At 41.4% G+C, this 27,983-nt stretch overlaps 1 protein-coding gene across 2 annotated transcripts; it reads left to right on the top strand.

Annotated features, from left to right (window-relative positions):
* The first annotated feature begins 486 nt into the window (after positions 1–486).
* On the top strand, positions 487–27,873 carry AZIN1 (antizyme inhibitor 1). 2 transcript variants are annotated; one of them, XM_032130697.1, is made up of 13 exons: positions 500–773; positions 6,530–6,667; positions 14,167–14,364; positions 15,260–15,430; positions 16,400–16,573; positions 16,835–17,007; positions 20,525–20,659; positions 21,551–21,632; positions 22,442–22,516; positions 23,560–23,725; positions 24,249–24,367; positions 24,544–24,758; positions 25,388–27,873. In XM_032130697.1, exons 5-13 carry the CDS (start codon positions 16,472–16,474, stop codon positions 25,497–25,499), a joined length of 1,179 nt encoding a protein of 392 aa, XP_031986588.1. In that variant the 5' UTR covers positions 500–773; positions 6,530–6,667; positions 14,167–14,364; positions 15,260–15,430; positions 16,400–16,471; the 3' UTR covers positions 25,500–27,873. The 2 variants fall into 2 exon arrangements, with proteins under 2 accessions (XP_031986578.1, XP_031986588.1); XM_032130687.1 differs by lacking the exon at positions 15,260–15,430 and having other exon boundaries at positions 487–773; positions 25,388–27,861.
* Positions 27,874–27,983: the final 110 nt, after the last annotated feature.

Below are 27,983 nucleotides of genomic sequence, written 5' to 3'. Positions count from 1 at the left end.
CGCATCAATGCCCAGGGAATCAGGGCAAGCTGTCAGTCTGTTGTTAACTCGGTGAAGGAGGCCTCTGGCTGACCATTAAACCCTGGGCTCTTTTTCCACCTGCTCAAAGCCGTAGTGACACAGAACAGGTCTCGGGTTAGTGGAAAACATGACAGAAGCACAGATCCCAGATGCCGTGTGAAGACACGTATGGTAACCACTTGCCCGGGTGGGATGCTGACGGTGTCCCTGCCCTGCCTTGTGTCAGGAACTAACCAAAGACATGACTGCTACTGCAGCGCCCTCGGTGCCAGCCAGGGCGGGCGGCCCGCCGGGGACACCCCAGTCCCTCCGAGGACACGCGCCCCGCTCCCCTCGCCCAGCGCGCCCCGACCGCCGCGGCGGCGGGGAAAGGCGGCGGGGAAAGGCGGCGGGTCCCGCCCCCGGTGCGGTGACGCTATCCCCGGGTCCCGCCCCGCCCGCCCGCTCTATAAAAGCGCTGCCGGCGGCGCCCCCTTCTTCTCGCCGCGTCTCTCCGCTCGCTCGCTCTTCACTGGCCACGCTGCCGCCTCCGCCCGCCGCTGCCGCAGCCCCCGGCCCTGTCTCTCTCCGCCTGTGCCCTCTGGTCCCAGCGCTGTGCTGCGCTTTCCCCGCCGGCCGCCCCCGCAGCCTATGGCCCTGGAAGGCGCCGCTGCCGCCGCCTGTATTTCTGCTGTAGGTTCCCACATCCCTCTTTAAAAATTCCGCCTAAAAAGAGAAGACGATTTACCAAATCTTTCGGGCCGTTATCTCACGTGAGTACCGGAGCGGGGGTCCTGGGGCTCTCACCACCCGTGGGGGAGATGGCGAGAGGGAGGGAGGGAGGGAAACAGCGGCGACGCCCACCCCCAGCTCCGAAACGGGCCGGAGCATCCGTGGACACCGGCGGCGGGCGGGAGAGATAGGGGCTTCCCCCTGCCCGGGGCCTGGGGCTCAGGGCAGTGCAGGGAGGGACGGGGAGCGATGTTCGTGGTGCCCGGAAAGGGCGGAGGAGTACCCGGCGGCCAGTACCGTGGCGGTGACTGCCGGGGAGGTTTGGGGATGGAGCCGGTTCCTCCCGCTGCCCTTTCTCCACCCGGCGGCGTGGGGCGAGACCGGCTGCCACCGGCGGCGGCAGATGGAGAGCAGCGGGATGAGTCAGAGCCGGAGGGCCGCCCCCCGCCCCCCTCTCCCCCCCGTTCCCCGGCGCGCCGGGCGGTGTGGGGCCGCAGTGCGGGGGCCGAGCGGGCGGGCAGCGGGACCCCCGCACCCCGGAGGGTGTCTGCGGCGGCGGGCGGAGGGTCAACGGCCACCGCGCTAACATGGCGGACAGCGCTGCGTGCGAGCTGTGACGGGGCGGGAGCAGAGGCCGGGCACCGGGGTGAACGCTGCGGCGGTGCCGCCGTCCCCTTCTCCCGCAGTACCCGGGACGCGGAAGGGTGGCGGGGCCGCCAGCTCCGCGGGCAGCCGGGGCTCGGCGGCCGCCCTAACATGGCGGATTCCTGCGGAGGGGGGCTGTACGGTGTCTTCCCCCTCACAGCTGGGGCAGTGCCCGCGGCTGGAGACCCGCGCCCGCCGGGCGCTGCTGCCTCTCGCAGGGCGCCCCTGCCTGGGAGCGGGGGGCGAGGGGCGTCCTCGCCTGGATCCCGCAGGGAGAGGGGATTTCCAATGCCCTGTGGCAGCTGCCTGGGCTGAGGAGCACAGGCTGCCGTGCGGGTGCTGGACGGTCCCTTTCCGCGTGTGACCCACACGCTGGAAGCTCCCCCGAGCCTGGGGGGGCAGCCGTGTGTGACAGGCTTCGGTGCTGGGCAGCCTGACGGGGGTAGAGGCTGGAGAAGTGCTGGTGGCATGGCCGCGGCGTCTCCTCGCCTGCTTCTCAGGGGCCATGTTGTGCTTCTGTGAGCGTGATTATCCATCCGGGCTCCCGCTGCCATGCTCCACTTTTCCCCTCACCTGAGCTGCGGCTGCACGAGATCTCCTCACCTGTGCCTCTCGGCACGGTGAACAAGGGCCACGCCGAGGAGCAGGGTGGCAGCGCTGGCTGTCAGCAACGCGCGAATTGTAAGGGCATTGCACAAGTGACGCTTTCCGGGACAAGCTGCCGTCACGCAGAACGGCCGTGAGGTCACCCGGCATGTGGAAAGGGAGCCCTTCCCTCCCGTTAGTAGTCCCCCTCCCTTTGCCCGGGGTGTTTCCTGGTCATCTCACGGGCGCGCCCTTTCTCTGTCCCCTTGGTCAGACCCTTAGTGTAGCACTAGCAGGTTGGGTGCTGCTGGTCCTTTTGGAGGTCTCTTGGTTGAGCTTCAACGTGCTTGGCTTGGCTGCCTCTGCCAATGTACTGTGGTCTATTTGGCCACTGGTGTACTAGTGGCTTTTTGGAAAGTATGCAGAAGAGAGTCTGGTTCCTGCTCAGCTGCCGGCTGAATTCATGTGTGTAAAGTGCGTGCATCTGAATGTTGGAGTATCCGGAGTGTGTGTGTGTTGGCTGCAGTGCTGCTCCCTGTTTGGTAGGAGGTCCGCAGAGGTGCGTGTAACTACTTACAGCGGTGAAAGATCAGCAGAGGTGTCTGTTCCTGGTTGTAGGGGAGCTGAAGGCATGGTGAGTGAGTGGGCCGGGCTGATGCATGTGTAGGTGAGACGGTGCAAGTGCAGGATCGTGGTGTGGCTGAAGAGGATGCTATTATGGCTGGGTACTAGACAGCATTTTTCCAGTCATCAGTCTGAGCTCATTCTGAGCCCATGAAAATGCATGTATGTGCTGGGGGGTACCTGGTGGTGGTGAAGGGGGAAGAAAGTGAGCTTAAATCTTACTTTGAGCCTTTCCGAAGTGCATCTTCTGCAGTACAAAATCCTGCACAGCTGCCTAGTGTCTGTAGGCAGGGGAAGCACTGCATTTCAGACCTTTGCAGCAGTCTTCTGTGACTAACCAGGATACAATTGTGTAGTCCCAATCGGTTATAGCCACCCTGAATGAAAATACTGTGTGATGTCCAATAAAGCAATGTAGACCTGCCAGCCATCTAGTCAGATGCGTGATTGGGTCTCTTGTGTGCGAGTGGGTTGGGGGGTAGTCCTGCCCCACTTCTTCTGCCCTCCCTGGCTGCTGGATTTTTATCTCTGAATATACTGCACTTGCCCACTATTCTTCCCTGGATAAACGTGGGAGGCAGTGGTGCTGGAGGGAGGTAGGGGTTGTGAATAATGGTGATGGTAGGAGGGGTTTGTTCCAGTCTGGACTGGTCCAGTCTAGTTCTTTCCTTCCTGTCACCGTGTGAACAATGCTGCTGCTGCTGTGGCTGATGCCTGTGACAAGGCAGCCCCTTCCCCGTGTGCCTCTGGCTGTGGTGAGCTCCCTTCTCTGCCTTCTGTAGGCTGAGACCCCCGGCAGGCAGCCAGCCGGCCTGCTCTCCCCCATCCCTCCTGCTGGGCATTGAGCTCCAGTGGAAGGCTGCTAAACCCCAGAAAAAGGAGGGTCTTTGGGAGGGGGAGGGTGTTGTTTGGTGGTGAACAGCTGTGGGAATGTTTCTCCTGTGGGCACAGTTTTACTGGAGGCAAGAGGCAGGATTACTGCCTTTCAGCACTGCAGCCAGCCCCTGGACCCTCAGCTTGTGCGTCTCACTGCTCCCTGGAAGGCTGGTGCAGGTGTGTGATTGCTGCACTGCTGGGCTGTATGTTCTGGAAATGATTCCATTTCTCCAAATTAAAGGGGAGACAGAGTGCTCTGGAAGAGAATTAAGACTGTCCCTTCCTGAAAGCGAGGCTTAATCATGCAGTGTGCTAATTTGGGTATAATGGTAAATTTCAGCTCTAAATGCTGTTGATGTAGCACAGGAGCAAGAGTGTGGTTCATGGGAGAATTCTTCAGGGACCTGTGCTTCCTTCAGGACCTGCTCCCCCCCTGGGATCCCCTTGCCACAGTGTCCTCTCCCCGATCTGGAAGATGCTTATTGTAACTCAAAAACACCTAGGTTTTTCTGTGAACCAGAGTAGCTTTGGTGCCTTCAAGTCTGTCACTTGGTGTAAATGTGCAAGGTCATTGTAATTCTAGATTTTTAGGGTTTGGTTAATGGATATTTTAGCTCAAGCCACTAAAGGGTCTCTTCTCAGAAACAGATGCAGTGGATTTTTTTTTTTCTTTCCTCAAAAAAAATGAGTTGATGCCTGGTTTTGTTGGCATCACACGTGGGGTGGTGAGGGGGACCAGTGAGCTGGAAAAAGCCTGGCCCAACCGACCTGCTGGGCGCTCATAGGGCTTGCTGCAGCGATGCAGGTGTTCTGACAAAACTGTGTGCTGCGGACAACTAGGGGGTGATTTGGGTCCTCAGGTGAGTTGTGACTGTTGTTGCTTGAGCTGTAGTCAAACTTTAGGAACCTGCTAGTAGATTATACCAACAGATGATAGATAAACACATGCATATAGGTGTCACTTGAGTACTAAAAGGCAGAGCTACCTTGCTGATTATTTGCACAACTCAAAGCTCTCTGCTTAGCAAAGAATACTTTTATACCTACTTTAAAACCCTTAAACAAGGAATGCTTCATTGTGGCTGATAACATATGCAGTTTTTGTAAAACTCTGTTTGCTCACATGGGTTATGGACATCGAGTACACTTCTACTTAAAATGGTAGCCCAGCTCTGCCACTCTACAGCAACCTCCCTCTTTCTGCTGGTTGAAGTTCACTAAGATGACTGTGATTGGAAAGGCTCAAATTGTACCATTTTCCTCTGAATGTTTAGAATTGGCAAAGCTGCACAAAGGAAGCAGTCAGACTATTTTGCGTATGTTTGTGTAGATCCTTTAAATAAATAATTCTCATTTGAAAGAAATTCTGAAAGACACTTAGAACTTGGCACAGCTCAAAGTTGACTTGCTACAGAAAATTGTCGGGTTTCATTCCAGCTCCACAGGAACTTTCACTGTAAACTTTCCTCCTTGGGACATGTGAGAATATTTATTGGCATAATACTGCAGGTGATATTTGGCTGAAGCATTGCATTTTAAGTTTTGCACTGAAGGTCATGTGCTCTCCCTAGAAGCACTTGTGTTTAATGACTTGTTCAGCTAGGAAGGTAAACTTAATTCATATCACTGGAAAATTTTTATGAATTCTTGAGTATAATCAGAACAGCAGTAGGAAACAGTGTAACTACTAGTTAATTTTAAAAGTTGGCACCACCTTCTTTTTGTAAAACTGGTGTGTGCAGAACTAAATGTTACTGACTTCTTGCTTTAGTGAAAGAAGGATAAGATTAAATATAATACATATACATTAATTCTAGCTGGCAAAATTCTGTAATAACCCAATTTTGAAGCATTGAGGTTTGTTTTTAATGTTGCATGCTAGTAAATGCTAATTTATGTGGTAAAGCTCCAGGGATTGCTCTGTGGGGGTTGCTGTGAAAGAGTTACCCTCAAGTTGCATTACCTCTGTGTGTTATGCAGTACTTTATAGAGTGTACTAGTTTAGTTTTCCACTAGCAAGAATAAGTGGAAAAGTACATTTCGGGAGTTTAACTGACATGGCTGTGAAGATGATCTTGTGTTTTGGGTGACTCCCAGAAGTCAGGCTTTTGTAGTCAGCCCATATAGTATCATTTAAATAATGAAAGTAGCAAAGGTTTATTTTTACAATAGGTTGATACATTCCATGTTTCATGCCATATATCACAGTGAATTTGTAGAAACTTTGTTGTATGTTGGGTTTACATGTGACTGCTTTGGTAGTGTATTTAATTTCATGAAAATGATTGTTGCTTTTAGGAGGAACAACTTCTCATAAATAAATAATAAATGTTTATATAGTTTCCTAATAAATGTTTCCTTGACTGATTTTATGTTCATTGTACTGGTTTGTGTGATTGCTTTACTTTGAGTAATATAGCCTTGCACTTGAAAATGCTGCTTTGGTGATGTGTGTAATAGCCTTTAAGGGCTGGCTGAAATGTCTCCTCATTCCTGAAGGCAAGCATAAGTTCCTTTGTTTTTATTGTCTTGCTCATTTCTGGATTTGTCTGTGTGGTGTTCAGTTTCACTATATAAAGCACTATTTTTCACCCACATAGCTTTTTCTCCCACATGCCGTGTTCATTCACAGCAGAGGGAGAAAGAACGTGGCAAGGGAATTCTGAAATAGAAAGGAAGTGGGGAGGGGAAGAATGCAGTGGTTACAGGGTTAAAAGCACTTCTGGGAGAGTAGTCCAGTATTAAGGCATACTACCCTACAGCAGGATCATGTAGAGCTCTTTGCCATTAGTTTTGAAAATCTTCCAGTTCAGACTGTGAAAGATAAGTACAAACAAGTAGTTTCATGTGTTTTAGCAGCTCTTTGTACATCTGACTTGTTCTGGCTCAGAGTTTATATTAACTCTTGCAAACTGGGTGTTTGATGTGATTATAAACTTTCATGGTGGGGTGTTGCAAGCCTCCTTAAAAGCACTACTGAAAAGGCATTTGTTGCATGTTTTATGATAAAGCTTTTATTCTGTTCTGGCTGTAAGATTTATTTTTGTGTGCATTTTTCTCCCTACAGGGCAAAATCTCTGATCAAGTTTACAACTATCCAGAGGGCTTAGGAGAAGTGCTTTATAGAGAGCAGTTCGACTTCAACGCTGAGCCACCTTGGGAACCTAGCTGATGATAGTAGGGTTCCATCTCCTAACTTGTCCATGTAAGTCTCTCTTCATCTGTGTGCAGGAGGATAAGCACTTGCAAAAATACAGTTTGTATTGGCTTTTTGATAAGCAAGATAACTGTCTGGATGTAGGTTATCGAAATTACATAGGACTTTCATTTGGGATGGCGGGGGACTATAAGTTCTACTCATCTAATACCTTTCTCAATACAATTATCTGATGAAGTTTTGCAGTAAACTTGGTAAATAGAACTACTTTTCTGAATTAGGGGTGTTGGCTGCAGAAATCCTAAAATAAAATGCTGCGACTTCAGTCTCTGTGGTAATTCTGAAGTCATGAATTGGACTGCATGACTTTTAACATCAAATCATGACTTGCTGAGTACTGTGTGATTTCTTAGTTTGTACTGAAATAGTTAAAATTTGCTATTGTAAACAGTAACTAAGGCTGATCATGAAGGGTGTGCCTTCCCAAATGCCTGTGTCCATTATTTGCTAATTACTATCCGCTTCCACAAATAGTTGTAGTGGGGTTACAGTAGAATGTGGAATTTAATGTTGGATGGAAAATGTGTACCAATTATAAATGCATTTATATTTTGAAGTGGCAAATAGTTATTAAAGAAAAACAAGACCATGATAATGGAAAACAAATGAATGCACTTAGCTGATCTTAAGGAGCACAGAAAACTCTGAAATGTGTATGGTTATCATGTTTGGTTAACTTAAGATAGTTTTGTGTGGTTTTTAACGATAGTCTTAACTGAGATACTACAAATGCATTTAAGCTGACTTTATACAGTATTTGTACAGCATTACCTTTTTCCTGTCTAGCTGAAGGCGGTTTTGTTTGGCTTAGTACCTATAAATTATATAATGCCTTTTAATGTAGAACTTGCAAATGGTTAAGTACATCTTCCTGAGCCAGATACTTTTTAAAGACCACAAAATTCCAAATGCTGGTTGTATTAGTATGCCTCCTAATAAGGTACTTAATGTAGATAAACTTGTTCTTTGAAAATACCACAGTGGCTGAGGCACAGGATGAGCTTGGTTTATCATGGTTTCGGGCTTTATCTCCAGAGGTTATGTTCTTTTTGTTCTGTTTGAAACTTACTGAATTAACTGCATATATCTGGTTCTTTGTAGTTGAATACTCTACTCAAGTGAATTCAGTTAACATTGAGAATTTTCTGAATATCACTGTTCTGTTTTAGGTGTGGTTTTTATAAGCAAAAAAGCTGAGAACATTGCTTCTTCTGTTCAGCTAAAATTTTTGTTCACTCTTGTATGTGGGTAGAACACTTGCACAACATGTTGCACTTGAACAGAAATAAGGTAAAGTAGTAAAAAGGCAGGAAAGGCAGAAGAATTGTTGGGAAGGAGTGTATAAAGTATGAAATCTTGAGGTACTATATGTTCATTTTAATTTCTAAAACTGGTCTAAGGAGAATTTTGGCTGTGACAGAAGTTCTTACTCTGAGGTAAAGGCTGTTCTGGTACTTCTTTGAGATATTCCTTCTCTAACTGGTAGACTGATGTGCTGTGACAAGCAGTGCAAGATATAGGTTGCCCTAGAATGGAAATGCCACTGGATTTACTTTATTTGCAGCTTAACGTTCAGATAATGTGTGTTTATTTTGAGCTTGGATCTATTATGGGTTCAGCAATAATGTCCTGTATACAAATAGAAGTAATTCAGTATTGAATGTAGTGGTGATGTAGGTAGAAGTAGTGTTTGCCAGGAAATCTGTACCTGTTTTGGTGTACTGAAGCACAGGTCATTGCCTCAAACACAGCTAAGATGTAAGTTAGAGAGCTAATTGGTACTTTTGAGTCTTGTTCAACTGGCGAAGTGATTTAATGGGAAAACGGTCAAGTGAGCTTTTTAAATATAACTGTAATGTTATGTTCCAGTGGAATTAAAATAAAAATAATCTGTCTGAAGGTGTACTTAAATTTCCATTAAACTCGCTTCCTTTTTATCATTTTCTCCATCCCACTTTTTCCTTGTGTTACGCTGGCCAGGGAAAGACTTGGGGTTTACTTCTGTCTGCTCTTCAAGCTCTCACTCCCTGAGCAGTCTGGCAACTGTGGCCTGAAGTTTTGCTCCTTCAGAATCTTACATTTATTGCCACATCTGTTTGATCAGAAGTGATGGGAATTAGCAATGCAAGTCTGATCTATTAACAAACCCTGTCTATGCCAAGTGGAAGCAGGAGCTATCTGGACTGGCTAACTTTGAGAGCTCTCTTGGCTTTGTGTAAATGGAGCTGGTGGCAGTTGGGGAACAGGAGGGCTGGGATTTTGGAGTCTTAGGGGCAATGGGGAGGCCAAATACTAACACTAACAAATGAGAAGATAGGACGGGGAAGTGACTGTTTGCACTTTTGTGAAAGAGAAGTCCTGGTCTGGTACCACAGAAGTATAGGTGCACTTAGAAGAGTAATTATTCTTTGTAAGCTTTGTGAGCTTATTGGTTCTGAATAATGTATTCAAACTTCAGGAACACAGAAGGAGGTTCTTGTTCCTGTAGATGATGTTGGGTGGGGCACTGTGTTTTCGGTATCTACCCCCTTTGCTTGCTTCAGCAGAGTTGTTCCTGCTACATTGCTCACTTAACTGTGTGGAATGCTGCTGAGAGAATAGAGTAGGATGCAACTGACCTCAGGTACCCTACTTATGACCCTGAGAGTACAAATGAGTACAAACTGAGTAATGCAAAAAAACCCCACCTGTTTCACCATGTCCATCATCTGGTTAGTAGCTGCATTCAGCTAGCTGAATTACAGTGATGCAAGTTGGTGAAATGGCATCTTGGAATATTTTTTAAAAGATGCTCCCAGTATAAGTAGGTATTTCCTGCACCGAAAACAGAGGACTCATGTTTCTACTTTTGTAGTATACCTGTTCTATACTGAATTGCCGATGTCAGTGACAAAGTGGGTTTTTTTGATTTGTTACCCCTGAGGAACCAGTATTGCAACGAATGAGAGGTTAATGTGGTTTTAGCCCTTTATGATTTGTGCATCAGCATAGTTATTATATTTCATAAATATTTTTGTTTAATAAGATGTGGTTGAAAGGCATTGTTTGGAGCCTGTTTGGTTTGCAGAGACTTTTTTTGCAGAGGAAGTTTTTAATGAAAGAACCAAACTTATAGGTGTTTGGGTTTTTTTAAATTCTTAGGCCAAACTATACATAGTTCAGGCAATGTAAAGAAAAAAATGAAAATTGTGTGTGTTATGGATGCTTACATATGACAAGCATGTGTTTAGACTCTGTTCAGAGAATTTTCATTTTCTTTTATTCCAGATATCTGCAGTAATTGCAGTGTTTAAATATGTACACTTTTATCTTAAGAGTTCTTCATCTGGGAAGTCATTGTGTTAAAATGTAAAGAGCCTGAGGATGTAACGCTTACTTCAAAGAAAGCAATTATATGCCTATGTAGATGTCTCATACCGCTTGACAGCTTTTGTTTGACTTAAAATATATGTCCTGGAGCATTGTGCAGTCTAACATTTCAGGTGCGAAAATGGGTGGTGTTACCACACCAAGTCTGTCAAATAATGACTTGCAGCAAGTCAGCATTTCTAGCAAGGAGTGAACTCTGTACTCTAATGATTTCTGACTCATCTTACAGACATTAAAAAAAAAAGTCCTAAACCATCCTTTAGATTTCCTTCTGCAAATTTTATCACTGATTCTCCTCCCCCCTCAGGAGGGAACCAGTCAGGATAGAATAAGGTGACAGCAGAGTCCCAAATCCTACTGTAAGGTATTAAGCCCTTAAAGAAATGTTTCTCAAGTATCCACTATCTTGTAGTGGTGCTGTAGCAGTGCTTCTAGGAATTTGTTTTTTCTTTGTAGAATGTTCTTCCTATCAAGACTGAAAAGATGTAATTTATTTTAAAAAGGGGAAATTTGACAGTAGTTGTTAAACAAATGTTAGTGCTTTTTTTCTACTAGATTAATTTTGTTAAATGGAAAAGCTTCTATATCTTGGATATGCTTAGAAAAAGCAATCACTGTTTAGCAGCCTGGGAGAGGTTATATGAGGTTGTTAATGGTTTGTTGCAATCTATGTCCTTGAATCTCTACTAGCATATATTCCTTTTGGTCCCTGCCTCTTGACCGTAAGTCGTTTTTTGATGAATGAGCAGGAGACAAGTCTGGTTTAGGAAATAATCTTCATCAAAACTAACTTACTAGATAATTGTTCTTTTTGTTGGTGGTGGCTTCGGAGAGGTGGTGGTAGAGTCCTTCTCCCCCCATGCTTTACTTAAACCGATTCTCTCCCTCTTTCCCACACAGTCTCCCCAAAATTAAAAGGGCAGCTTTTGGAGGAAAGTATTCTTCTACACCATCTGTCTGAAAGCTATAGACACCACAGTCATTAACTATGAAAGAAAACTCTTAAAAGAGTGCTAAACAACTAACTTACATCTACTCCAGTGTAACTCAGATGAACACCCACCCACACTCAAAGAGGTGGTGTGTGGTTGGTTAGACTGAGCTGCTTCATTTGAAATACAAGGTACAAGCAATTAGTGCTCTCTGTGTGTGTGGTGAGTCTAAAAATCTGTTCTGGGCTGTGACTGGTTCCAGTGGGTGTGCTGAGACCTTCCAGTGGGGTAGGTCTGAGGTGGAAGGGACTCTTGACTGTTTGCACACTTTAGACTGTAGGAAGTGGCTTGTAGCATGAAAAAAAATCTCAACCAAAATTTAAAAATCTAGCTAAGTAGTACCCTTGTATATACAGTAATTCCTTCACGTGCTTTAGTTTCACCTTCCGACTTTTTGAAGTTTGTAAGAGCTTGCTTATAAGAGATCAGAAACACAGGAAGTGCCCAACTTGATGTGAGGCTTCTTCCAGCCCAGTGGCTTCCAATGTGTGTGCAGTACCTGTAACTGTATGGTTACAATATGTATTGGTCAGGTGTGACTGGGGAGGGCAAGGCCAATCATGGAAGCTCATCCTGTCCTGTTTGTGTCAAAATGTTGCCATGAAGTTTTCTTGAACATCTGAAGTTACAGGACATACCAGATATCCTAAAAAATCCTGTAGATTCAGATGCAACATAATCTATTTGAAAAATTGTCTTTAACACCACTCTGTATCATGAAAGGATTAAAACACCTGGGATTTTTGAAGGGTTAAGGGATTTGCTACTTTTGAATAATCTGCTGAAAATAGAAATCACTTTGTTCTTGCAAGTGTCCACCATGGTTGTGCTTATTCCTCTCTTTGGGTGTTACTTTTATTGTAGGAGAAAAGCTTAATGTGTTTATTACACAACCAGCAAGTTCCTAAGGATGCATAAAGTACTTTAAAACTTGGTTAAACATTAGGCTGTAAAAGTCATGGTATAAAAAAGAAAGTTAAAATAATTAAACTCTGCTGTTAGGTTTTTTCTTCTTTGTATCTTCATGGTTGGAATACTCCAAAACTATACCAAATTTTCAGTAAAATAATGATGCCAGCATTTCTTTCCAGGGGAGAAAAGATAACTAAACCTTTTTGGTCCTCTGCCTCTGAAAACCATGGATATTTTATGAAGATGACTGTGGTGTTCATGTTCGTTGGACTGATTCTAAGGCAAACTTAGTTCACAAGATTCTTTTGTTTAGTGGTATTTTTTTAAGGAGTTTTAGCTGTTAGTCTTACACTGAGATATGACTGACTAAAGACTTTTTTTTTCCCTGGTTATTATAGTCTTACCACCTAGTCATTGTTTTTATAACTAATTAAATCCTTACATCAATGTGATAATTATCTTGCTATTCTGTGATTGTTTTGGATCTTCAGGATTCTCTTAAATAATCATATGATTCACTATATAAGTATTTCTTACCCAGTTTACTTGTCTTTATCATTTAGCTTCTGAACAGAACTGAATGTTCTTGCTGCCACTGAGTTAGTCCGCCTGGAATTAAATTCCTGTTGTAACAAACATAGGGGGCATGTTTGAGTTGTGCAGAAAGCATATAAAACCCTGCTGGCTTCTTTCCCATTATTTGGCATAATGACAAACAGGAGCAACTGCTACTTAGTTGTGGTAATATTAAACTACAGCAAAGTAACTTTGTTCATATTGTTGACAACATTAACCAAACCTACGTTGCAAATTGTGTATTTTTTTTTTTACTGTATGGAGGTGGTGGATGAAACATGAGACAGAGTTAAGACCAAGGCCTTTTGATGATTTGAAGCCAAAATTATCTTAGCTTTTGTAGTCCTAATGAAGTATTTTTGACTTTCAGCTGTAATTTTTGTGGTTTCTATAAACACTTTTAATTAGAAAAATAATTCCGCTATTGTAAATCTAAGTGCAGGTGCCTTTAGAAAACAACCATCACTTTTTTACAAGTACTATGCAACTTCTGTTGAGAGATTAAAAATGTCTTAGGTCTTCATTTGAAGAAGGAATCTAGTTAGCTAGCTGGTTTTGATCAATCTTGTGTTAGTCATAAAGATGACAGTTGAAACAAAAAAGTGGTCAATGGGTTGATGTAAATTAATAAACTGCTTTTAAACAAGACCCACAACTCTAATGGAATGTAAGCTGCAGATTGTTGTATTCATCAGTTAAGGGAAATGAAGATATACAATCAGCTGTTGGTAATTTTCTGCTGTCTGCTGATTTTTACTTGTGATTAGATAGTCAATCTGTATTCTAAGACTGTATATTTAACAGTGTTTTCAGTGTTTGGGCTGTGTTGATTCAGATTATCTTTTGGAAAACACTGCTTATAAACTACTAACTACTAAGCTAATTTGCAGTGGAGATCTGAGGATAAGCAAGATGCAAATAAAGTAGACTGTAACTGTTACTTTATTTTAATGAGAATCTACTTACTAAGAATATCACTTTTGAAACTACTTCTAGCCTAGTGGCTTCTTTTTATTAACCCTTACTGCAATTAAGGTTTTGAAGTGTTATAGGTGATGTTATGAACATAACAAAATAAATGTCTAATAAATATGACATGTAAATGCAGTGGTTATAAATTAGCATCAGAAAAACTAGAATGTTGACAAATATCAATGCTAACATTTAATGAATAAGCTACAAGTTTTCTATAACAAATTCAGAAATGTTCTGTTACAGACAGTCTTCCAGTTGCACACTTTAATGCTAGTATTGCTTAAGATGCTGTACTTGAGAATTGAGCTGAGGCATTTGTCCAATTATGCTGCACTTGCAGTATTTTCATAGTTTGCATAAGCTCAGTGCAGATCAGTGTGCATACAGTCTGGAATTCTTCTCAAGAACAGTATTGCATCAGTTGTTTCTGAAAGTTAGTATCAGATTTAAAGTACACAGCTTCTGTTTTATTCTTGGCTTCAGTAGAACTGTTCCGTCCTTATCCCTGGCAAATGCAGGGTGAGCACAGTAAAAACATCTTTGGTTTTTATAGAGGGTGTGTTACTGTTTGTAGGACATCAGGTGTACAAAACTGATTTTTAAATAGCAGCATAGTATGCTTTGTGCCTCTTTTTTCCATTGACACATTTTTTCTGTTTACAGTTTGTTGCATAATTTAAGGACCCGGATATAAGGCTTGGAAGCCCATCCCTTGTGTTTCTTGGTTTATGACTGTCGGCTTTGTGGAATACGGCTGAGATGAAAGGATTTCTTGAGGATGCAAATTACTCCATTGGTCTGTTGGATGAAGGAGCAACTCTTGCAGATGTCATTGACAACTGTATTTATGAACATACTCATGTAAGTTTGCTTTCCATATCTTTTGATTTAGTTCCCTAAGTCTTCAAAGTAGGTCAAGGTATTTTAGAACTGATGAGCTGACAGTAACAGAGGAACAGTCAGCTAAGCCTCACTCACCTTATACTTTCCTCTTCTAATTCTGCTTCTTTGCTGTTTTCTTGCTTTGGGCAGAATTCTGTTGGGGAAATTTGGGCATCAACTCTTACCTCCCTGAGAATGGCTAGCAGGAAAGCAGTCTGGCTGATGTAATTAAATACAAGTTCCCATCTCATTGTTCCAAGAGATTTTATTAGCAATGGGGTCTAAGATCAGGCACCTGAAATTGTGCAAGTGTATAAATTCAGTTAGAACCTTTTTGTTGTTGTTCTTTCCCTGAAAATATGGCAGAGTTTCAACAAATGTATATGCTGGGCCAGTTTAGAGCCATGTTTAAAATTTCTGTGGGCCATCATGGTTTATATTTATACATCTTCCTGTTACCCTTCTCCCCACTGGAAGCTCTGGTATGAGCACGTTGTGAGGTGCTATCTTTCAACACAAACTGGTCTAAAAGCTACTGAAGTTTAGCAACCAACTGGAAAGAAACTTGAATAATTGTGTGTAGTAATTTGTTTGAATTAGGCTTCACTTATGTCTTAGGAGGAAGAAAAATGTAGCTTTTGTTCTGTAGACAAAGTTGTAGAAAGAGCAAACTGAAAAAAAAGTTTCATTAAGCAAATCCTGTATTCTTCATATGCCATACCTAGGAGTTGCTCACTTTTCCTGTGGTTTCTCAGAACTAATACTCATGTGCAAGTGCTCAACTATAGTACAGCAAATAGCTAAATTCCATGGCCTTCTGAACTCAGGTGTAGGATTCCCAAATCCTGATTCCTAATATTCTTTTTCTGTCTAGCAAATAAATAGGTAAACTACTGGCAACATGTCATGTCTCCAACCACTGGCTGGCTCACAGAGGATAGCTGCCTCCTGCTGCTTTCATTTACTCCTTTAGCTCAAGGGGTAGAGGCCTGTGCCATGGATCTAAAGCTCCAGATCCCATTCCTGCTGGTGACCCATACAGGGGGTCAGTATGCTTCCACCCGATGGAATTTCTATTTGTGTTTTTTAAACAGAAATAAAGACTTTGTATAAAATAAGCCACAACATATAGAGTTTTGTACCTGCAAGAGTCAAGTGCTAGAATTAACATTTGATGTACAGTCTCGATTCAGATAGATCATATATGTAGTGATGGTCTTTAATTGATTTACAGTAGGCCATTCACTTACAGTAATTTTACTAGTGCACATTATGAACAAATCTGGAATGATCTGTTTGAATTTTGATCCACTACACCCACATCATGACCTGATATTGAGAAAGACTATAGTGTAACAGATGTGCAAAGGGAAATTAACAGTTCCAGAAAAGTCTGTTCATTTTCTTAAAGATTATGTACTTGATTCTGTCCCCTTTAACATGGAATCTAGTTCTTAACATGCCTTTTGAACTTTATTCTTCACAAGATGTGGAGAACAGTCTCAAACTTGGCTTCCTGAACTGAAATATTAGACAAATTTTCAGTAAAACAAGCTATTAACTGGATGTTAAAATCATGTTAGTGCATCAGATTTTATTCCTTGTACAAGATACAAATTACATTGAGACTGTGGAAGCTTTCATCCCAGTGGATTTTCTTCCTATAAATAGTTGCAGACTTCTGAAAATAAAAAGTTGGAAAAAATTAGTAACTTAATCTGTATTTTTAGATAAAATCAGCATTTGGCATTTAAGTAGAATCTTTTATTCAGGAATCTCAGACTATTGTCTAAATAGCATTCATATTATCTCTGAAGTGGTAGGTATTCCCTTTGATTTTTAAAAAATAGTTCCAATTGCTAGGTGAAAGTAAAAACATTGTTCAAGGTCAAATCTAAAAGTTAAGAGCAGGGTAAAAAAAGTACATAATTGTTTAAGACTTTGGGTTGTTTGTTTGTTTTGACAGCAAACCTACAATTTCAGTCGTTTTATTTTCCTATTCTTCCTTTTGCAGACTGGAAAAAAGGCATTTTATGTTGGTGATCTTGGAAAACTTGTAAGGAATAACATACAATGGCAGAATGTGATGGCACCAATAAAGCCATTTTATCCTGTAAAATGCAATTCTACTCCAGGTGTACTGGAAATTCTGGGAACCCTTGGTGTTGGTTTTGCATGTTCCAGTAAAGTAAGTTTGTCTTGCTTATGTGCCTTATTTTCTTTCATATGTCTGCTGGTTTAAATTCATCCTTTTGGTATTAAGTGCCATGATTATAAATAAAACTTGAACTGGGAACTCATTTATAACTGGCTGTTGAAAATCTATACTTCTGCCCTAGAAGCAGTAGGTAGTTTTCTCTTTGGTGTGGTAGTAGAGCACATAAAATAAAAATTCAGGAAAGATGGTGCAGTGCACTTTGTCAAACTCTGGTATGCTGCTGTTTTTCAGTCTGAAATGGCATTGGTACAAGACCTGGGCATTTCTCCTGAAAACATCATATACACAAATCCTTGCAAGCAAGCCTCTCAGATCAAGTATGCAGCGAAGGCTGGGATAAACATCATGACTTGTGACAATGATATTGAGCTGAAGAAAATTTCACGTAACCATCCAAATGCCAAGTAAGTGTCAGAATTCTGGTTTTGCTATTAATGTGGGGGAAACTTAATTTGCCTGTATTCTGGGTGGTTTGAGTTAGAAGCAAAGTACCTGCTTTCTTTAGTACAAATCACTTGGATTTGTTCTTCTCCTCTGTCTCCTTTGAAAATAGCTTTTTTTGCATCTTTTCCTGCTGAGTCTTGGCTTCCTAATACGATAGATAGTAGGGCCCTTGGTTTGGGAGAAATCTTGGGAAAAAGTGATTTTTTTAGGGCAATCTTGATGTAAAGGTTTCAGTGATTAAAGTTCAGAAGTCTGGCATTTCATCATCTGCAAATACATCTTCCTCCTGCTCTGTTGTGGCTTCAGTGTTATCTTTCAGGGAGTTCTGTTTGGATATTAGTGGCTCTGGCTGAAGTCAGGGCTGAGCTACCCAAAGAATGACTGTGTGCATTGGGTCCCATCTGGGATTTGGGCACGCTCTGCAGGTCTATTAAATACACCTACAGGTATTTCCACATGATTAGAACAATGAAAAATTTGATTCCAGTTCTATTTTCAGTCACTTTGGTATTAGCTCAGCTGCTTTCTGTAGAAAAGTGATCAAAGCTGATAATCTGGTTGTTAAATATGACAATTTTATTGCTGCCAGTGTATAATGGTCTCTTGGGATGATAGGCACTCATGTCATTTAACATCACATCCCTCACATGTGGATGCTTTAGCTGTGGGCTATGCCTTTATGAAATATGGAGTCAGAGCCTAAGTGAATGTTACAGTGCTTTGCAGTGATTAAAGGTATAGCTTTCCATAAATGTCATTGGAGGAACTGAATTCCTGACATCCTTTACAAAGTCCTTTGTTCTAAACAGTCATTATGAAACTATTGTGTCTTCTCCCAAAACTGTGGCCTTTTTTTGGTTTGGGTTTTTTGGGGGGGATGGTGGTGGTATTTATTTGAGGGAGTTTTTTTGTTTGTTCAAGGCTACAAGATTTAATATTGCTGTTGCTGGTGATTACACTTCATCCTCATGGAAGTCTGTCTGTGCTTTGTGTACTGGAGAGAAATTCCTGTGCAAAAATGTTATGCAGGATAAATTTTTCTGAAACTGCTGGCTGTGGTATACTTAGTGTATTTGAAAGCCTTGGCAGTACTAAAGCTGACTGTTACATCATTAGTGTTTTACCAGTTATTCACTGGTGGATCTAGAGTTTTGTTAGCTTTTGTTGATTTATTTCCATGATTCTAACAACTTTTTTTAGAAGGTCTTGTCTGATAACATCCAAAGAAAGAGAGGATGCAGATTTTTCTTGAGCCAGAGAAATTGTAAATTAGGGAGGCAGTATGAAGGAGTATCATGAGCTAGAGAAAAACAATGTAAACTCTACTTCTTTTCGACGATCCCATTGTCTAATATTTGCAAAAGTTCCTGTTTACCAAGGGCAAGAAACTCAATTTCTACAAAAGAACTGCAATTTGATGTCTAACTTTTTTAGAAATATGATCTCTCTTATTGGATAGAATTTTTTCCCTTAATTTTATTAGAATTATCTTATCCAGGTCATTTTAATGTTGATGCTCAAATGACACATTTTTTTTCCTTTCTCTTCCTTGGCATAGTTTCCAAAATTCAAAGCCACTATATAGCCTTGTTTTTCCTATGTGCGATTGTTAGAGCTGAGTTGTTTGTGTAGATGAAGCCAGCGTGTTTTGGCTGAGGAAGTCATATTTAGGAAGTGGTTCTTCTCATTTTCTGAAAATTTGTGCAACTTCACATTAACTTGGTAATGGGGGGTGTCTTCTTTCATAACTGATGTTTCTGCCTTTGGAAGACTTGCCAACTCAAATGATTGCAATTTTTTTTTTAAGATGAGAAATGTCAGGAAGGAGTGCTTAGGTATTGCTTTTCTTTACTACATCTTTAGATTTTTTCCAGGCAAAGTTTAACTGCTGAGCGTCTTGGTGTCCTAAGAATGTCAGTGGAGGCAGGGTTGTTGAAAGTATCAACACCCCCTTAACGATAAAAAGTAAAACCAAATCCTAAATGCACACATCACGCTCTAGCCCTGCTGAAACCCAGGAGGAAGAATCCTGCTAGATTTCTAGAAGTCAGACTTAGTGGGTTTTGCTAGAAAAATAGCTTGATTCACTTAAAATGCTGCTATAACAATTCATCAATAAATTTAACATTGGATGTCTTTAAGGAGGGGTTTTGACTAATCTTAACATAAGGTTAAAAATTGTAGTATGAATTTGAATTTTTCCATCACATTTTAAAGAGTTTGACTTGTAATAATTTTTTGCTATAGCTAGCACATTTTTCCAAATGCTTTGCAAAATATTGTCTTATTACAGATTTTTTGAACAGAATTTTCTGTCCTAGTGGAGAAGCAGAAAATGAGATGCCAGTCAGTTTCTCAAGATGAAATGGTATAAATTAAAATTAACAAGGATCGCAGGGCAGCCTGTGTGAGGACTTAAGACTTTTTGCTCTTTATAAAATGATGCATTTTAAACACATGAAGCATTTGGAAAGTACTTGTAACAAGTCACGGTAGGTGTTAGGCTAGTAGTGGCTAGGCTGAGTTCTGTTTGTTGCCTGTCTTGTAAAGAGCTATTTCACTCTGGGTGCAGAGTTTCTTCCACTCATTTATACTCCCCACCCTGGTTAACTGCAATGTGCTCTGTCCAGTCTGCATGTATGTCATGACACCACCTCTGTTAAGTTTACTGCATGACTAATTAATTTATCTCTTGGGTGTGAGGGTGTGACTTTCTCAGTGGACAGCAGTTTGATTTTGTGAGGTTTTGGGGTATGTTTCTAGAGGTTTGGATGTGACCATGCCTTTGCCCCTCAAGTGTTACTTTAACACAGAAAAAGGTCAGCATTGGCACTGCAGTTTGCCAGATCAACCCAAAATGAGGCTTTAACCAGAGAGCAAAAGATGTCCCATGACATAAGAATGTAAGAGATGGTACTTGCTGCCTCTCTGCTCTGCAGTGTCCTGGAAGAAGGGGCAGGGAATGGACTGACCATCCTACCCCCTCACCCTCAGTCCATGTGCTTAGCCAGAAGGGGAGGTGGTAGGATATGGCCAGAGTGTGCTTTCAGTGTGTCAGCCTGGTGTTCTCCAGATGCTGAGTTTAACTAAGACTGATATGTGTCTGACTGAAGGGGAACCTCTTAGCTAGGGAGGAGGACAGAGATGGGAAAAATCATATTAGTCTTACTAGTTTATGAGGAACTATGCTTTATTAGAAGGTAACATTGCTTTTTATTACAGCGCTCAACAGACTCTTGCTGCTACAAGAGTCTTAGTTGCTGCATTTCAAATCCCTTGTCCTTGTTGGCTCCATGTTTTAGCCCCTAATTGCTAGTTTTTTCTCTGTACAGGATTGTTATTATTAGGTTGCCTTGATTCATCCATCGATGGAGCTGGAGTACTGACAACATAATCAACACACTTCTGAAAGTCTTCAGGCTTCACATGTGCTGATGATGTAAACCAACTGCCCCAATCATCTTCCCCTTCTCTTAGGCTCTTACTGCACATTGCCACAGAAGACATTACTGCTGGTGAAGAGGTGAATATGAAGTTTGGCACCACCCTGAAGAACTGTAGACACCTCATGGAATGTGCTAAGGAGCTGGGAGTCCAAATAGTTGGTGTCAAGTGAGTAGCGTCATTGTCCTCTGCTGGCTGAGCACATATTTGTATGATGTACTTAAGATGTAAAATAGAAAAGAATTTTTCTCCTGTGACACTATTTTACAGGGTTTAAAAAAATCAACAAAAGCCCCAGACAAACAATATCACATCACTTTAGAATCATGAGCTTTTGCTTGCAAGCAAAAACTAGTATGAAACAAAGTAACTATGTCTCTTCATATAATGTCTTAACCAACTTTTATTAAAGTCACATGGCTCTTGTGCATTATTTTATTTAAATAATTTTAAAATCCATATGTGGATTCATGCAAGTAAGTTTGAAAAGTGACCTTTGCCTCAAAATGGCATTCCTTAGAGGAGTAGACTTGGAGTAGAGAACATTGTGGCTCAGGTGTGTGTATGGTCTGTCTAGAACCAGTAGACCATATTCCCCTTGAGGAAGCCCATGGGAATGCTGGCACTTGTTTTAGCACCTCAGTGACTAACTGCATATGGCAGTACTTAAATCTTTTGAACAAGAAACAAGAGAGGATTCAGGAGCTTGTGGGAGGCATCAGTACTTCTCTGCAGCTTTGGCACCTACTGAAGAACAACTTTTAGCCACTTTGTTAGTGAAGACTGAAAAATTCAGTAAATCTGTTATTTCTCAAAGTTGAGAATATTGTGGGACATTCTTGGGGTTAAGAGGAAGACAATCCTCAAGTACAAATCCAATGAAATAGAAGGCAGTGGTGGTCTGAGCTTATTCTTTGCACAGTTGCTGTATTACCATTTAAGCTTGTTTTGAGACACTTGGGAATGAATTGCTCATGTTGCTGTTTTATATGGTGAAACTATTTGCTTGGTCTGAAAGTTGCATGGTTCAGTGTATTAACTGTGTTTTATTTTTTTCAGATTTCATGTTTCGGGCTCTTGCAAGGATCTGCAAACGTACATTCATGCTATATCTGATGCTCGGTGTGTGTTTGACATGGCTGTAAGTAGATCTATACACACATGCAATTGCTACGGTAGAGACTCCATTCTAGTCTAATGATACTAATAAACAACTACATTCTTTCCAAAATAAGTCATTGGGGATACAACTTTTAGTAAGGGACTAAATACTCCTTTGTGATGTGTGGTAGAGGTAAAACTAACTTTGTCCTAATTATGGTAATGAATACTGTCCCACTGATGGGCCTTGAATGCTGTTTAAAGTTCCCACTTTTGGTCAGGGCTTTTTGATACTCAGATCTCAGTCCTGCAAATACACAACTGATGCTTTTAGGTTACATTGAAATTGAACAATTGTATGCTGGCATCTATTGTGGCATGAGAAGTTTGTAAACTAAATAGAAGACTGCAAGTCTCTTTACTCTTATTACTGCAGTTAGTGCCTTAGCTGTGGCTGGTAACACATGGGGGCAATAAAATTGAAGATCTTGCTGATCTCTGTGCAAATTCATTGTAGTGGTCTAGTCACATGATTTGTGAATTTCTAAAACTGTCTTTTGTCAGAATGCACCACCTATTCAGCAAATACTGTCTGAATATAACAAAAGCCACAAGATGGGAGTTGATATTGCTGTGGGACTTGCAGAGAATTGTGTAACCAGCCTCTATTGACATCCCAGTGCTTTGCTACTAGATTTAATGGAGCTGTACTATGCCCTTACTCCCTCACTGGATGTACTCAGCTAAATATTTTCAAAAGTTTAAATACACAGAAAACAACCACAGTAAGGAGCAACAAAAATATTTTTGCAGTTGTTCATGTACTTACCTTCTGCCTATGCGTTTTAGGAAGAATTTGGCTTTAAGATGAACATGTTGGATATTGGTGGGGGCTTCACAGGTTCAGAACCTCAGCTGGAAGAGGTATGCAATATGTTAGAAGTTGAAACTCTTAATTTTGAAGAAGTTGAAGTGTTTAACCTTCAAACTGCAGCTTGAATTGATAGCTGAAACCTAAGTTCAGTGTTAGACTGTTACTCAAGATCCCAATAGCTGGGCTTGTATTCTTGATCATGGATAGTGTAATCAGTTTGTGGAGGGGATCATTACTTCTTTTTAATCATGTTCATACTGGGTGAATGCTGACTTGAGTTTGTTACAGATTAAATTACTATCTGAAGCAACCCTAGCAGTAGTAATTTAAGGGGTTTTTTACTGTTATTGTCCAGTTGGTGACTCTTGCATGATTTGGGCCAGGGTAGCTTAGCATGCTTTGGGTCATAAACCCTGTTGCTACTGGATGAAAACTTCTGATATTTTGCTTTAGAACTGAAAGCTAAAGGTCTTGATTTGGCCTAAATGCCATCTTTAGTATGAAGTGGCACATAAAACAGGATAACCAGTTTACACTGTTATGTTGTCTTAAAACATAGACTCTGTGAATTCAGGACAGTGAAAGTGATGCAGGGAGGAGTTACTAACAGTAATCAGGGCTTTTCTCTCAATTCTAATGGTTCTATTACTTGTCCAAAATATCTGTTAATCTTCAAATGTATCAAGATGTGAACATTAGTATTAAAGAATTCTGTTTCTAATATGATACTATTCAGAACTGATCAAAAAAAGGCCCTTTGCCTGTTCTTGTGGGTTCATACATAATTTTACATTATTTGTACTGCTGCATGGACATTGAAATTACTCGTGCAGTCTTGAGTGTACTACATCTTGAACTGTGGTTGTGAAGAGAGACTGTGTAGTGCTCAGACTCATGGTACTCAATCTTCAGTGTTTAGCAGAATGACCAGTTTTCTTACATTTTTTTTATAAATTGTGGACCTCTGGTAAAGGCCCTTCTCAGAGAACAGAGGACCAGAGTAATTATTTGGTGTGCTGACTAGACCTGTGTGTGTATCTGACACATCTGTAAGCTGAGTTAATTGGTCTTACCTCTGACTTCAATTTCCTAGGTTAATCATGTCATCAGGCCATTGCTGGATGTCTACTTTCCAAAGGAGTCTGGTGTTAATGTGATTGCAGAGCCTGGATGTTACTATGTTTCATCTGCATTTACACTGGCAGTGAACATCATTGCAAAGAAGACTGTTGAGTATGATAAACTTCTTCCTTCTGGAGGTAAGGGTTGGATTTGTTTTCTGTGTTACGAATTGGTACAGGTAACTGCCCACTATTAGTTGGGATAGACTAGTTTATATATTTAATGCATTCCCTAATGCAGTGTAATATGCCTTTTGGATTCTGACCATATGTTCTCTGTGTATCTCACTGTTGCTTTTATGTAGCACTTCTTGTATTCTTGCTAGGTTAAACCTATATTGGGTGCTTCACAGAAGGCTGGTAGAAGGTTCTGTATTAGAACATAAATCACGTCAACAGAGCAAGCTTACTTCTCTGCTTCTCTGGATTTATATTCTTAGCAGTGGTTATTACTGAAAGTATTAATTTTATTAAGCCTCACACTTAATGTTATAACTGAATTTGTAATCTGGTCTCATACAGATTATTCTGCTTGTAATTCTCCCATTCCAGTATATATGGAACCCCCTTGTCAGGAGAAAGCAGCTGATTTAAGTTAGATTGCAAAAGGACTACTTATGACAAAACATGCATGCAAGACAACTTCTTTTTTTACTTCCAGTGGAGCAAACCAGGAATGATGATGAACCAGTATTTACATATTACATAAATGATGGTGTTTATGGTTCTTTTGCAAGTAAATTGTCTGAGAAACTCAATACTATCCCAGAGGTTCACAAGGTGAGTCCTTCTATATTCTTCAGAGGTAGTCCTTACTATCTTTGTCTGTTGAATATATATTTAACACTTCATACATATATAATTGCTTATTCTTTATTGAATTAACATTCTATATATTTGAAAATTTTCTTATTCAATAAACTGAAGCCTGAATTGCCTCAATCATTTCCATATAGAAATACAAGGAAGATGAGCCTCTGTTTGCAAGCAGCCTTTGGGGTCCATCCTGTGACGAGCTTGATCAAATTGTGGAAAACTGTCTTCTTCCCGAGTTGAGCGTTGGAGATTGGCTGATCTTTGACAATATGGGTTCTGGTACCTTAGGTGAACAGTCTACCTTTAACAACTATCAGAGGCCCCTGATCTACTACATGATGTCTTTCAGTGACTGGTAAGAAAACTATCTTGATAATGGCAAGGTTACTTCTGCTTCCTTCAGGAGTGTACACTTACAAATTACATTCAGTGGCAAATATAGGAGAATACTGAGTGCAAGAATGTGCCTTTTTCGTTTGTGGATTTTTATTTTTTGGTCTCTGTCTGACTGCTGAGACTAAACAGGGATCTCTAATAAAATGCCTTCTTTGCTTTAGGGATGACAAAGGAAAGCAAAATACCTGACTAATCTCACATGTGAGTTCAGTGGCAGTTGTGAAGTCTCTTACTGGCTTAACAAAGGCTGTTCAATATCAACCTTTGAGCTTTCCTAATCCAAGTAACCGCAGCTTGTGTACAGTGTTGGCACCATCATAGGCAGGAAGGGCAGTAATGCTCTTGTGGTGATGGAGAGTTTGGTAACCCATTCCTGTGCTGAGGTAGGCAGGGCCTTGCGCTTCTGTCCCTGGAGAGTGGCAGCATTTCTGTGTGCCAGGCACTGGCACAGCTGGGCTCCCTTCTGCCGCGCCTGGGGCCAAGCCACGCGGGGGGCACTTGGCTTCAAATGCTGTGTTGAGGCTGGTTTCTGAAGGGAAATTGAACCTGAAAACATGTTTTTACATCTCTTGACCTTTGCTGCTGCAGGGATGAGATGCAAGATGCTGGAATTGCTTCAGACACATTGATGAAGAACTTCTTCTTTGTGCCTTCGTGCATTCAGCTGAGCCCAGAAGACCGCTTTTCCACTGCAGCTTAAACAGGCATTAACGCTTCATTTAGACCTGCAGTTGCAAGTCTGTAGTTTGTCTGGTCAACATTCCAATGTGGAAGAAATGGAACAATCTTGAATTCAATTCATTCTCTTCAAAACTTGAAAAAATAGTAATAGTAATGGGGACCAGGCAAAACAAGCTACAGCTACAATTCAGTGGGGGGTGGGAGGGTTAGATAATGGTGTCCAAATTTAAAATCAAGTTCATTCAACCCCTGAGCGTTAAATATGCAACAAAATGGATGACTTAGTGGAGATGGAAACCCATCACTTGGGTTCTTCAACAGTTTACATACAAGTACAGTTTTTATACTAAGGATTTCTGTTAGAAAAGTCTTGTAAAGTTATTGTCTTTCGCCCAGATATATCAAATGTCAGTGGGAGACCAGTGTGACTTCATTAGATGTTTTAGTGTATTTAGAATGTGTAAATTTGTGCTTTGAACTGTAGTTTAATAAATGTAAAATTGCATCATAGTATTTGTTGTATTTGACCCTTGATGTATCCCTTGTATGATTGCAATAAAACTTTGTGTAGATTTTACTGTTTTTCAGGCTAACTTTGGGAGGAACTAGGCAGGTAGCTATAAAATAGGTGTATACATGATTGATTTGAGAAGCCTTCTTTTCTCTAGCCCATTGGTTCAGCTTTGTGTTAAACAGTAAAAATTTTCAGATTAATCAATCTGTATGAAGTGGAAGTCATGTAAGTTCCTGGAAGGCTAAAAGGCAGTTTGTGGTGTGTTTTTAGAGCATGACCTTAGATTCAGTTCTTCACACCAACCAGCTAACCTGCACTCAGCATGGGTGTGCACGGAGAGGTTGTCTCAGCTCGTGTGCATGCAGTGCCCTGAGGCAGCATGGGTTAGTCCAATTCTGCACGTTGTCACAGAACCTTTGGCTCTTTTTTTTAATAGTGTTTATTTGCAAAGTCTTTCAACTTCAGCTAGTTCTGTATAGTGCTGACTCTAGGGTAGGGCTGCACAAGACTTCAGAAACCTCAAATGCTCTCTTGCACTGGACTTCATTTAACTGTATCCATAATGTTAAAGGTAAATCAGATTGCTAAAAGTACATGTACATTGACTAATGAACTGCCAGAACTGGTCAGAGAATTTATTGTGTTACTACAGCCTCTTGATTTCTTCAAGGTCCTTTGCTTGCTTTCTCACTTTAACTTTCCCTACTTGAAAACTGTGGGAAGGAGAAGAGGGTGTTAGGGTTTTGAGATGATACACTGAAGTCTGGATCCTACAGTCAAAAGGGAGTTTTTAAACCCTTTAGTTGGAGGTAAAATTTCTACTCTTTGGCTGCAAGTGTATTTTATATGGCCAGCTGGTAGGAAATTTTATTTTCTGGCTCTGTAAAGCAAAGATTTTATGGAACTTAATGAACTTTTACTTGAAAGTAAATTCTCAGTTTGGATTTGTCAGAACAGTTTTACAGGCCAGTTAGGAGATGCAAAATGGCTTATGCTTTGGAGATGCAGTCTAAGAAATACTTATTACTGTAATTAAATGTGGAAGTGAAAAGGGAGTAAATGATAGGGGGAAACCTATGGTTTGGTTTTGGTTTTCTGGTTTTTGGTTTTTTTTTTTTTAACCTGAAGTTACTAGCTGACCTATCTCAAGTGCTTCAGTTTACCTGTTGAGGTCTTTCTAGACAAGACAGACTGCTGTGTGGTTTTTGACTAAATGCAAGTACAGTTGCCTAAGGTTAGATAATCCAACAGGATTCTGTCATACAGTCTTTGAGAGTTGTTTTATGTTAACTTACAGATAAGTAGAAAACTATTTCTCTATAAATGCAGCAGTGGTCAGAGCAGAAATACTTGCTGTACTTGGAGAGAGTCTGTTATTAAAGCCAACCTGGAGTCTGAATTCAGTATGTATTTCAGTTTGATTTGCTATGTGCTACTGTTTATATTGTAACTGCAGTTCAGAATTTTTACAAAATATAAAAAAGCTGGATGATTTCTTTATAGTACTTGGAAGTAATGTAGCCCTGTTGTGCTCACTAGACAATTGCAGCCTCTCTTGCTTGCTGAGGCTGTGGCAGGAGCAGGGGTGTGTGACACAGACCTGCAGCTTCACTGTGTGATGTGTTGATGGTCGTGCATGGCAAACAGCCCCACCTGCTTTGGCCTGAATGCTTCCCTGATGCAGCCCTGCAGCCTGTGCTCCATTTCCTAAGGAAGATCCAGGGCTGTGGGCCCAGACAAGGCTGTGGTACTGGTGTTGCCTGTTACTCCTTAGGAACAGAAGAAAACGGTTCCAACTTTTCATTGTGTGCCCAAGCAGCTGCACAACTGGCTTACATTGGATCAGAATAAAAGTGGGTGCCCTGGATCCACCACTGGATATTTTGCTGCTTCCTATGTACTCTTGTTTCTGCTTTTTTTCTGGGGGTGGGGGGGTGTGGAGTTGTCTGTTAATGTTTCAGGTTTGATTCCTTGGGGTTTTTTTTAATT

Source organism: Corvus moneduloides, chromosome 1 (assembly GCF_009650955.1).
Source record: "Corvus moneduloides isolate bCorMon1 chromosome 1, bCorMon1.pri, whole genome shotgun sequence".
In the NCBI taxonomy this organism is placed as follows: Eukaryota; Metazoa; Chordata; class Aves; order Passeriformes; family Corvidae; genus Corvus; species Corvus moneduloides.
This window is presented reverse-complemented; position numbering and strand designations above follow the sequence as displayed.

What these genes read in the sequence shown, in the direction of transcription:
- AZIN1 (XM_032130687.1), top strand. Translation starts at nt 14,263, where the DNA reads ATGAAAGGATTTCTTGAGGATGCAAATTACTCCATTGGTCTGTTGGAT. An exon ending in GTTTTGCATGTTCCAGTAAA is followed by an intron (nt 16,574 to 16,834) that starts GTAAGTTTGTCT and finishes GCTGTTTTTCAG; the next exon opens with TCTGAAATGGCATTGGTACA. An exon ending in TAAACTTCTTCCTTCTGGAG is followed by an intron (nt 23,726 to 24,248) that starts GTAAGGGTTGGA and finishes TTTTACTTCCAG; the next exon opens with TGGAGCAAACCAGGAATGAT.